This window comes from Passer domesticus, chromosome 1 (genome assembly GCF_036417665.1).
Source record: "Passer domesticus isolate bPasDom1 chromosome 1, bPasDom1.hap1, whole genome shotgun sequence".
NCBI classification, from domain to species: Eukaryota; Metazoa; Chordata; class Aves; order Passeriformes; family Passeridae; genus Passer; species Passer domesticus.
In genome coordinates, this window is record NC_087474.1 from 65569174 (window position 1) to 65582146 (window position 12973).

General features: G+C 38.9%; 1 protein-coding gene across 22 annotated transcripts in view; it reads left to right on the top strand.

The window, feature by feature from the left end:
* TNS3 (tensin 3) overlaps positions 1 to 12973 on the top strand; it is a 206930-nt gene that overhangs the window by 138841 nt on the left and 55116 nt on the right. For 21 of the 22 annotated variants that reach the window (XM_064421580.1, XM_064421582.1, XM_064421583.1 and 18 more), the window contains one exon: positions 8789 to 10048. The exons of the other annotated variant lie outside the window; for it this stretch is intronic. In XM_064421580.1, coding sequence (XP_064277650.1) covers positions 8789 to 10048 — 1260 coding nt within the window. The remainder of the gene's footprint in view (positions 1 to 8788; positions 10049 to 12973) is intronic. 22 annotated transcript variants of the gene reach the window in all.

Below are 12973 nucleotides of genomic sequence, written 5' to 3' on the forward strand. Positions count from 1 at the left end.
AGATGTATTTTGGGGATACAAGAACCACTTTTATCCTTTGTTCAACTGATAAGTCATTAAAGTGCTTACAGTCTCTGAAATAGAAAATGAACATTGTCCGGGGGCACAGCTGTCTGGTGGTGATGCGTGTGTACATTTGGAATTATGTTTAGAGTAGAAGTTTGTGGACTGCTCTGTGGTGAGCTACAGCTGTTACTAAAGGAGGAACTAACAGCTTCACTTCCCCTAGTTTGAAGTGATTCATTCCAGAGACAGAGAAGGTAAAGCCTTCTGGGATCTGGGAGCTTGAGAGCAGCAGCTGCTAGATAAAATAAGTGTTACTGCTACAGGACTGCCAGAAAACTTTTTCTGCCTGAGAATTCTGGCAATACACAAATTCTTGAAGATGTGAATGAGTGTCTAGCCTAATTGGTCAGTGCAGGAGAACAACTTTTTCTAGCAGCTGTTTATTTTGGGAAGAATTATGTCAGTGATCTAGAAATGGAAATTCACTCAGCTTTGTTTGGAAATTGAAACAGAATGTGAAAAGAACCATTATAAGGAAATAGCCTGTAAACTGAATTATCTTGGCAGCCGACTTGTTTCCACTCCTCCTTTGCTGCAGTAGTTCAGATTTCATTGAACACGATTGCCTCCTCTGGCTCCTCTCTGGTGTTTACATTTTCATTTGCTTTTTCTGGCTGTTACAAGTCTCACGATTCTTTAGCAAGACTACTTTACCTCCAGGAGCAGAAACAGTGGCTGCAGCTCAAACAGCAGTAGAGACATTTCTGGCCTTTTTAAGCTCGGGGATTTGCCCTAACTTTGGTTGTCCTATGTGCAGAGTTTTTCTTAGAGAATATTAGTTGATGTATATATGACAGTGATTGACTATTGCAGAAAATTCCTTGTCATGCCTAGTAAAGAGGTAAGTGGCTTTGTTGTGGTTCAAGAGCTGGAAATACAAACCACATTATTTCTCTATGGATTTTGTAGGAGTTACACAGGGAGAGCTTGTAAGGAAGAAGGCCTGACTTTGTTAAAGAGGGAGAAAGGAAAAGACAAGCACACATAAAATAATTTAACTTCAAAAGAATGTAGCTCAGGACTTGTCCAGGTTTGCCTGAAGGTAAAAATATTTATTTTTGAGGTTGATAAAAGATAATCGAGATCTTTTATAATGTTTCCTGCTGTAACATGAACAAGGGTACAGTTTGAAAAAATTTGTGTATTTGCAATCTTTTTGTTCAGGTGGACTGGATCAGAACAGCTCTTGCTGAATTTGTGGTGTCTGGGTTTACCTAGCTGGTTTTCATTTGTGTATGTTTTCCCAAGTGATGAATGGACAGCAGATAGCTTTGGGGACAAGTCAAAAGATTTAGAGACTGAAATATTTTTAATTCACAAGCTTGCCTTAGGATATTTGGATTTCAAGAAGAGGAGTGCTGGGAAAACATAGGCTTGGAAGGATGTCACTTAATTTGGTATGTGTTAGTATTTCAGGTCATAATTTTAAAATAAGTTACTCTTTGTATATCAGGTAGAGGAGTGAAAATAAACACATAACCTTTGCTCTGAGATTTTCAGTTAGGAAAATCAGTTAATGTGTATGTGTGTAATTCAGATTCAGCATGGGAATATTGCTGGGCTTCAGCCTGGGCAGTTCAGAGAGTTGGAACAGCTCCTGGGAAGAGTGATCAGGTTGAAAGAAAGTAGGCCCCTTTGGTTTAGTTAATTAAATTCCAGCATTACTTAGGTCACTTCTGTTGCGATCTTGTTTTTTGACATCTCTGTTACTGTGCATTTTAATGTGTTGCTTCCTTGGAAAAAATGGTAGCAGGGATTGAGTCATGCATGGAGATGAGACATAGAATTTATAAGGCCTCTGTGGTGCCATTACTTAGCAAGGTGTAAAGAAGGAAATTTTGCACTGCTGTTATGTTTCCTCATTTTATTTTCTCAAAATTGTTCCCTGCCTATATGCATAGTTTTACTTTTACAATTAAGTTGGTGTCTTGGTTTGAAAAGACAGGAGCCTGTGAAGGAAGGCAAAAGCCTCCTGTGAAATGGAGAAGGTAAACCCCCTCCCTCCGAATTATCACAACTTCAGAATTAAAAAAGGGCTCTCAGGCAAAGATATGGGAACGGGAATAACAGTTCTTTACTAGGAAGAAAAAAACTAAATAACAATGTAATTTAGTACAAGCAAAACAACCACTGGCAAAGTGAGAAAAAACCTGACACCCTGAGAAGTCAGGGTGCTGATAGCAGTCCAGCCAAAAGGTGGCTGCTCCTCCTGGAGCGGCGATCTGCAGAAGGGTGTAGATCCCTTCCGAAAATGCGGCGAAGGAGCAGCTGGGCCTTGGTTCCTGATTCCTCTCGGAAATCCAGCGAAGAAGGCTGTCTGTGGTCTCAGAAATGCTTGTTTTATGGTGTCAGGGATGCTTGGCTCCTCCCTCTGGGTGGAGCATCTCTCAATGGGATGATGTAACTAATCTTACCAGCCACAGTGAGTAATTCAATAGCCCATCAGCAGGAGATTATCTTCCTGGCAGTGTCATTGTTCTTGAAAGAGATAAGAAAAACTGCCCAACCCCCAACAGATGGCAAAATAGAATACATGCCTACTTTACAAGCCAGGACAGTTGGTTATCACCTTTTTTGGGAAACACATAGATGAAGACCATAGTAAAGTGATATCAAAAAGTCTTAGTGAAGAGGTATTCTACAATTACATTTAAGAAAAATGTAGACTATGAAATAAAGATGTTATATAATAGAAGAACAACTACAAACCCTTGTATTATGTAGGTTTGTAGTATTTGAATAGTTCATTTGTCTTAGTTTTATGAACAAACCATACATGTAGATAGCTTTTATATATTTATGGTTGTATATGTTTATAGTTTTTATATATATAGTTTATAGTTTAATAAGACCAAGTGCAAGGTGCTGCACCTGGATTTGGGCATCCCCCAATATCAATACAAGCTAGGTAATGAACAGATCAAGAACAGCCCTGCTGAGAAGAACTTGGGAGTGCTGGTGGTTGAGAGGCTGGACATAAACCAGCAACATGCTCTTGCAGCCCAGAAAGCCACATGTCCTGAGCTGATCAAAAGCAATGTTGGCATCAGCGTGAGGGAGGTGATTCACCCCCTCCACTCTGGCGAGATCCCACCTGCAGTGTTACATACAGCTATGGGGTCCCCAGCACAGGAAGCAAGATGAGAGGAGTCCACCAAGTTGGTTGGAAGGATGGGTGGTTTTCCTTATCTCCTGTGAGGAAAGGCTGAGATAACTGGGTTTGTTCAGTCTGGAAATGAGAGAGGCACAAATGGGTGACCTAACTGCAGCCTTCCAGTAGCTGCAGGGAGCCCACAAGAAAGATAGAGGGAGATTATTTACAAGAGCATTACAGGACAGGCTTTAAACTGAAAGAGGAGAGATTTAGATGAGATATAAAGAATAAATAGAGAGTGGAGAGACACTGGAACAGGCAGCACAGTAAAACTGTGGGTGCCCCATCCCTGGAAGTGCTCAAGGCCAGGTTGGACGGGGCTTTAAGTAACTTGGTCTAGTGAAAGGTGTCCCTGCCCATGGCAGGGGGGTTGGAACTAGATGATGTTTAGTCATCCACTGCAACCCAAACAGTTTTATGATATATTCTATGATGATAGTTAAAATTAAAAACTCCAAATTAATCTAAGAATGTTTTACTTCAACTGTACAAATGAGAAAATAATTTTGATACATGCAATTTTAGTTTCACAATTGGAAGCTGAAAGTTTAAATATCCAGACTCCTCAGGAACAGCTGAACTTTTGTTTAGCTATGAGTTTCATTCTTTCTTATCTGTTTAGAATGCAGAGTGGTATTTTTTGGTTCCTAAAAAGGCAGCTATCTGTTAGAGCAAATTGTCTAGCTGCAAATAAATTGTTTTGACCCACAATCACAGTTGTTTTCTTGTGATGTCTAGTAGTATTCTATTAATATTTAAATTTAAAGCCAAAAATCAGCAGGTCCCATACTCTTACGTTTCTCATTTCATTTGTAGACACATAATGTGGCTCCTCAAGTTCTATAGTAAATATGAAAAGTCATGTCTGTCAGGCTCACCATCCTCCTTATGATCAATGAGACTTCTGTTTGGAAAGCTATTATTTCAAGAAATTGCTTTAGGGATTGTGAGAAATGACTGCTCACTTCAAAATTTTAAAGGTTTATTAAGCCTCAACAACAAAACAAAGGACTGAATAAGGAAAAAAGGGACAACACTGGGAGCGTGGCTAACTGCCAGAGGCTCACCCACAAAATGGCTGCTCCACCTTTTATATCCCTGGTGTTGCTTCAGGCAACCCTGGCCCCTCACAAATTCTGCCAGTCAACTCTTCTTTGCTGTCCATTGGTGGAGACCTTCATTGGAGGTGAGGTGTTCCCCATTCCCAGCTGCCCTGTGGAAGGTGGACATATGTGCATGCTCTCCGTCCACATGTCCCTGACAACTGAAGCTGTCTGGTGGCAACAATACACTGGGGGGGAAAGGGGACTATGGGGTGAATAGACGGTGTCCAAACAACAAACTACAATAATATAATCATACATCAACAAAACTTCTCTTAACATACACACAATATTCATCCCTTAATTGTGAGAGCCAGTCGTCTTATTACCCATCTATAACAGGTTTTTTGAAACTTGGTAGTGAACCAGACTTTCAGCAGTGACGTCCCTTTTCCTAAAACGGTGTCTTGGCATCGATGTGGGGTGACCCAGGCCTGGGACTGGCTCAGGCTTTGTGCTGCTGACGGACTTTGCAAAATTTACTCCAAAACAGTTTCTGATTGTGAAATTCAGTTGAGTTGTTATTTTTTTGAGCCCAGAAGAATCTACCTGAAACAACCTCTGAGGAAGTGAAAGCCTCTGTCTTGAGGAAAAGCCACCAGGGAAAAGAGAACCTGGCTTGTGTGCTCTAACTTTGTAAAGAAACCCTGGCAACCTCTGGTGCTGTTTCCAGCCACAGAAATGGGTCTTAAGGAGACAATAACAATCTTGGGCATGGATAGATATGGAATACAATAAAATTTTGGTTACCCAGGAGAGATAGCTTTTAAGTAAATTTAAAAGCTGTTTATTTGTTAAAGTTATTTATTTATTAAAATTATGATTGTTATTTATTTATTAAAGTTATTTATTTTTATAAGCTTTTAAACTTACTTAAAAATGATCTGACAATACTGAAGTAGAATAAGGCTAAGGCTAAATTGAGGCTACTAACACATAAATGCGTTACTTAAATTTCTGTTTGTGGGCCTTTTTTTTTTTTGTTTGGGGTTTTCTTGGGTTTTTTGTTTGTTGGTTTTGGTTTTTTTTCTAAGTGAAATTTTAAGTAAGCTGTACTTGTGTCTCTTCTTCACAGTAGAAGCTGTACAATTCACAGCTGGAAGACCCCCATATATTTGGGGTTGCCTCGCATTCCTAGCAGGATGCAAAACAAATCTGATAATTTTGTATTAGTGGAAGAAATACTGGACAGGGTGATCTCTGAATCTTACAGAGTGCACATGTGCAAGACCCTAGGGTCAATAGTCCGCTGTCAGTTTGTCTTTTTTGTCTGTACTTCTGCCACTATGCTTGTATGGTACTGTATGATGGTAGTGGAAGGGCTAAGAGAGGAAGATACACAAAGGTTTTGCATTGCTTCCATGGCTATACTTGAGAATTTGACAGTTTTTTTGTACTTACCATTTCTGCAAGGAGAACCAAATCTGCATGTTAGAATGTTTGATCTTGTGCGAGGTATTGTATTTGGTCTGGCTGAGCTGGAGTTAATTGTCCTTTGGAAGCCCTCACAGTGCTGTGCTTTGTATTGGTAGCTGGAAATGTTGATAACATACCAGTGTTTTGTCTGCTGCTGAGCAGCACTGGCACACCAGCAGCACTGTCTCTTTTAACAATTCTCTCATATTCTCCTCCCATCAAGTGGGCTGGGAGTGGACAATACCCTGGAAGGGGACCCAACTAGGTAAAAATAGCTGACCCAAATTAACCAAAGGAGAATTCCATACCATATGATGTCAGCTCAGGTATAAAAGCTGCAGCAAGGAAGAAGAATGGGGGCATTTGTTATTTTACAATATTTGCCTCCTAGAGCAACTGCTGTGTGTCAAAGTCATGCTTTCTGGGAAGCGGCTGAAAATTACTCTCTGCTGGAAGGTAGAGATCACCTTTTTTCTCTCTTTGCTTATGCACGCAAACTTTTGGGGTTTTTTCTTGCTTTAAAAAACTGCCTTATCTCAACCTTTTCCATCTTATTTTTCTCTCTCATTCCCTGGGAAGGGCAGTAGATAGAATGGCTTGTTGGGCACCTGGCATGAGAGCCAAGGTCAATCCACTACAGTGTTTAGGCTGACTAGCATTTTTAAAGAATAGAACCTAGTTTTGAGTAATAGAACAATCAGCCAAGAAGACTTTAGACTTTGTAATAGCTCAAGTGTACTGGTTCTGTATTAAATTTCACTGCATTCCAGTTCAGACCTGTTTTCAAGTCTGTGTTCTGTCAGGATATACAACTATTCCAAACAAAGCAGGGTTTTTTATTGTTTTCTAGTTTTTTTAACTCAAAATCAAGCATACAGTAAAAAAAACCCCACCTAATAGTTCTAAGAGTTACTCCTAGTTCTGGGCTTGTTTGGTGGTTTTGTTTTTTTGTGTGGGTTTTTTTTTTTTTTTAATTTGTTTATTTGGTGGTTTTTTTTGGGGGGGTGGGTTTTTTGTTTGTTTGTTTTTGGTTTGTTTTTGGTTTTGTTTGTTTTTTTGGAGGGTTTTTTGTTGTTTTTTTTTGTTTGGTTTTTTTTTGTTTGTTTGTTTTGTTGGGTTTTTTGTTTGTTTTTGTTTGTTTTGTTGGGGGTTTTTTGTTGTTGTTGTGGGGTTTGGGTTTTTTTTTTGTTTGTGTTTTTTTTTTTTTTTTGTTTTTGGGGTTTTTTGGAGGGGTTTTTTGTTTGTTGGTTTGGTTTTGGTTTTTTATGTTTTGTTTTTAATCCTGGAATTTATTGTGGTAACTGTATGAAAATACTTCACATGAAATACCAAGTATGCTTCATAGTCCTAGAAGGTTGTGAGAGCTTATGAGAAATCACATAATGAAAGAGCCTGAGAAACTGTTGGCTGTATTTTTGATACATCTTGTTTCAAAAATATTGTTTTTAAGTATCTGTATACAGACATTCAGCCTCAAGCATAGCAGCCCTTTTCAACATGGAATTTACATGTCAAACTTGATCCACAGAGAAATTTTACAGCAAGGGGAGTTGCTTTCCTTTTTACTCAATTTGATAACATTTTCTGAAAAGGAGTAGTTTGGTGTTTTGCATGTGCTGTTTTTAAAATAAACATCAGACAAATAATAGTTCCTAGTTCCTAGAAAGTAAAAGATTGTCCTTTAGTTTAGCTGAAATCTATTAAAACTATTGTATAACCTTTAGTATGTAAGTATTTTAACTGATGTAACCTTGTCAGTGGTTTGTCCCCAAAACTTTTTCCAACCAAACCACTTTTCTTGCCATTATAAAGACAAATGAATTAATTACCTTTGTGATTACAATTTCTGCATAATGCTTTTTTTTAAATGGGTATTGCCTAGAAAAGTTTCCTAGTTTGGAAGTTTATTATCATGATGGCATTTTACATGTATTTTAAAAATGTGTGGTAGAGTTGATATTGAAATGCATTGGGCTCTTCATGGGGCTTTTGATTCTGGAACTACAACAGATGTAGTTGACGATAACCACTGAGAAAAGTCTACCTGATCCTAAATTGTAATGGTTTAATTTTCTTAATCTCAAACCATTCTCAGACTATGAGTAGGAAAAGTTTTTCAGAAATATCTGCTTAATATAAATATTCTGGTAAATGAACATTAAGTCCTTTGAATGTGGAACTACTTACTTTACTTTCTTGGCTTTACAGACACTAGACATATTCATTCCTAAAACCTTGCTTGAGAAATAGAATTGTGCTTGTTTTCAGCACTGGATAAAAATTCAGTAGCCATACTTTGACCTCATATTGGTCTAACCTGTGTGATGTGTTCAGTGTAATGTGTTAGATGGGAGTAAGACAAATATAGTTACTTCTGTGGAAGTAACTTCCACTTAAGTTCATTAGTCCTTTGAAACAAAAACATGACATGCATACCAGATCCTCCATATATGGAGAAATATCATACTTTTAATATTTACTTGTACCTGCTTTTATGAAGCGGCTTTATGTATATTCCAAGGACTGCAGCTCTGATTGAAAGCTTGTCTTTTCCTTGCACCACCAAGAAAAGGAGAAAATTATTCTTTGTAGTATAGTCAGACCATCAAGTGAAAATGGACAAAGTAATAATTACATTTTATATATATTAAAGGCAAGTATTGCTGATAGGTTTCTACCATTCTTGCTCTGAATGGAATGCATAGTAGCTACCTCTCAAATTTCTAGTGCTGCAATAGTGGGATTCTTTAAATTAGCTTGAAGAATTTGTGTAGTCATAAACATGCACTCAAAACAGCATAAAAAGAAAGGATTTTATTTGATCTTGAGCTACAAATGGTGTATGGTATTTCCATCAAGAAAAGTCTTGTGAAATTAAAGAAGATAATGTCATTGGTCATTGGTATTTGCTGTAGTTATAGAGTTGATTTAGTTTTGCAGAAACAATACTGTTAGTGTTAACAAATACTTGTGGCATGACACTAGTCAAAGCCCTTATATGATGCCTTGTCCTTATCTCTCCTTTTCCTTTTTACTTGTACCTCCACAGTGTTGCATACTCAAGGTCCCATTGATGGCAGTCTGTATGCAAAAGTGAGAAAGAAGAGCTCTACAGACAGCAACATCCCTGGTGTTGCTCAGAGTATTCATGTTACAGGCAGTCCTGATCACAGTGATCATACCCTGTCTGTCAGTAGTGATTCTGCACACTCCACAGCATCCATCAGAACAGACAAGACTGAGGAGCGCCTTGTCACAGGAGTTAAATGGGGTCTGAGCCCACAAGAGAAGGCAGAACTGGACCAGCTACTTAGTGGCTTTGGTCTAGAGGGTTCTGTCAGCATGGCCAAGAATATGACCGATACTCAAAGCAAGTACAGTGCTACTCACCACATAATGCCAGCTCACATTCACATGAATGAAGTAACCAAAATGAAGGACAGGGAGACTGATATTCTGGATGATGAAATGCCTAATCATGACCTTCACAGTGTGGACAGCATTGGGACGTTGTCTTCCTCAGAAGGGCAGCACTCCACTCACCAAGGGAACTTCAGTTGCCACAAGAGCAGTCAAAACTCACTTCTTTCAGATGGCTTTGGAAGTAATGCTGGGGAAGAGCATCACAATGCTTTTGCTGCAGACCTGAGAATTGGTGTGGATTCCCTCTTTGAGAGATCATTTGGAAGCACTGAACCAAAGTCAACTGAGCAATTGCAACAGAATCTTTCTGTCTCACCCCATCCACAAGCCTATGGCCCAAGTAACTATTCTACTCAGACCTGGGTGCGCCAGCAGCAGATGGTCACTGCTCACCAATATGGTTTTGCCCCAGAGAATAAAATTAGGGTTGGCATTCATAACACTGTGGAGAATTTGGGCAGTGTCCAGAGCCAGTCCCAAGTCCCAGATGCTCCAACACGTGGCTCTAGCAGCAGAGATGCTGTGCAGAGAGGGCTAGGAAGCCTGCTGGGTGCTGCAGAAGCTGAAGAACACGCAAGTGCTGACAATTTTAAGTCAAGGCCAATGCCTCAGAGGAACACAAATGACCTGCATCTAGGACAAAATTCTGGGGACTTGCCAGCTTCTCCAACTTTGGATATTGATCAGTCCATTGAACAATTGAACAGGCTGATCTTGGAGTTAGACCCTACATTTGAACCTATCCCAACCTGCATTAACACTCTCATCAGTGACAGAAATCAAGTAAATGGCGTCAGCAGCCTTGATGCTCACATGGAAGCTCTTAACAGTAGTTCTGGCTTCCATGACAAATTTGAGGTCAGAAACAAGAATGCCTCCAGACATGGTAAGCTGTATTACTTTCTGAAAATCATTCTTTTTCTAGCACCTGTGTGTTCATTATATGGTACAGTGGGACCCTCAGGTCATTGCTTACAACTTTGACGATGATTATCAAGGGATTATTTCTGATGTCCTCTTTACATAATCATCCAATATATGGAATCAAATGATGTAAGGTGAGTTTTGCAGTTATTTGCATTTTTGTTTGAAAAAAAGTACTGTTCAGCAAGTTCATATCTGTTATCGATCATCTCTTGGCATTATTTTGCTGTTGTGAATTTAAGTTATAAGGGAGCAGAATTTGTACATTGAGACTTTTTTAGAAGGCATTGGTGGTGTAGGTTTTTAATTATTACAATTTCCATTTAAATTAGGAGAAAAATTTCCAACCACTTTATCTTCAAATACAGTGTAATGATGCTGGCATTAAATTTCTGTGCAATATTTTCACAAATAATGTAATATTTACCAGTAAAGTATTTTAAGACATGCTCTTTTGGAAAGTTTTCTGTTTGAAAATGTACAAGTCACAGTGCTTGTTTGTTATATCGAACTCTGAAATGATTACAGCTGGTGGAATTAAATACACAACACTTTCTGACTATGTTGCCTAAGTAATGCTATTAGAACTAGCAGCTTTGCAGAAGAATGAGTAGTCTGCCTCTGGCTAAGTCCACTAAACCTATTATTAATGGTCAACGTAAAATATGTGACAAATAAGCTCTTGCTTATCCTACTGTCATGTTTGAAAATTGTACGTGGTCTAATTTCTCTGGCAAAACATATGCCCTTGCCTCTCTTTCTCCCCTTCCATCTTTCTCTTCCTCCTCTTCTTGTCTCCAGTCATGTGTCGGAACCCAGGACATCCCTCTGGATGCACTGGATGGCTCAAAATCCGGACAGGGGCTCGGAGACCCTGGCAGGAAGCCAAAGACACCTGGGAATTGGATCTTAACCTATGGAGCAAATTACCAACTTTATATGAAGAATCACAAGTCACAAAAGTTTAAGGAGCATAACAGTAGTTGTCACAGGGTGAAAGGTGGAATTTTGAAGAATTTTACCATGGGGGTTCAGGGGGACCAGATGGAGGAATTTGGGCATTGTCCTGTCCTTCTTCCTTCTTCTTCCTAGCTTCCATCTTCTTGGTGATGGTGGCATTTTGGGATTGGTTTAGAGTAGAAAGTCACTGTCTAACATAGGTGATAGGTATTGGAACATAACTGTAAATATCGAATACATAGTTTATAGTATAAAAGACACCAGCCCTGTGGGTGGCCGAAGTATGCCTCAGACTGACCTGCAGAACAGATCTCGGCAGGCCAGACAGAAAATGTTTTAGATTAAAAATAATAAACAACTTTGAGAACGCGAGCTGAAGACTCCTGATCTCTTCTTCGACAGCCAGGTTGGGGAAAAGAGACTTTTAACACACCTTGGGATCATCTCAACCAGAAGGAATCCTGAGAACTGGCGTCCCTGGATGGGTACCCCAGAGAAAATCTTGAGAGTCATGGTGCAATGAAAGATTTGCTTGTGTCCCTAGGATTTGATTGAGTGTTAGCCAGCATGACAGAAAATCTGCCCATGGCTTCACTGGACACAAATGAGTTGCTTCAGCTCAAGCCCTGTAGGATATGCTAAGCCATGAATGTGCCTAACTAGCATGTGGTGTCTGTTCATAGGCAGGCCTATGTGGTCAGGGATGGTGATTCTTGTAGAGAAGGTGAAATCACAGTTCTGTGTTTAGGAGGGTAACCAAGGACTGAAGATGTCCAAAAATCCATGACTAATAAATGTGAGATGCTTTGCTGCTTATTTTTAATACACAATATCTATTTTGTGGCATTAGTTCATAATATTCTCTTGAATCTTTCCAAATTATTAGCTGATGGACAAATTGAGATTTTTCCAGCAGGAGAGAACTCTTCTCTTTATATACAGTAAATCTAGTGAAGGGGACAAAGAGATCATTTAGAATAAGCCACCTTTTACAGTTCAGTGTTTGAATATATGAAGTTTAAAAGAGATATTTGCAATTTTCTCAGAGATTCTGGTCATCTCATAGGAAGTAGAAGTCACTGTAATTTCCCTTCCATTTTTAACATGAGGTAAATAAAGACCAGTGAAAATAATTGTACTTGGGGAATGATCTGGAAGAGGATTTGTTTTAAAGAATTAAATTGTGGAATTTCTGTATTTAAGGGAATCAAATATAAATGTATAGACAGCATTTAAAATTCTGGATATTTGAGAGAATGTATCAGGGCACAGTAGAAGAGGAAAGACTTTAGTAGTCAGGAACATAAGAATAGCCTTTAATGAAACAAAATTAGAAAAATAATTTGTATAGCTTTAGAACAATAATAAATTTTTAAGTTTGTCTTTATGTCAAGTGCTAAAAGGTTCCATTTCTGACTTCTGCAACTAACATTCAATTTATACTAGCAAGAGCTTGATTTTAAAACTACTCAGGGTTCTAGAGGTAAAACAACACATATATGTGGCATGCTGCCACCTCTGCTTGAGACTATGAGGTCACCAGCATGTACTGATTTTCTAAGTGCTGTAGAATTTATTTATTTACATATCTGGATTTGCCCCACTGAAATATACAGAATCATACATTTATTCATGCATGTTGTGCACAAACCAGCATGGGGAAAAAGCTATTTACCTGAATGAATATTAAGAATTAGTAACACTGGAATGGTTTTTGTTATATACACCACTGTTCTGAATCACTGGATTGAGAACTGGCTGTATATCAGGTCTCAGAGGGTTGTGGTCAGTGGCACAGTCCACAGATGCCTGTAATTCAGGGGTCTAAATCCAGTGTTGTTTAACTTATTAATCAGTTGGATGAAGGGGTAGAGTGCCTCCTCAGCAAGTTTGCTGATGCATAAAACTGGGAGGAGCAGCCATACTC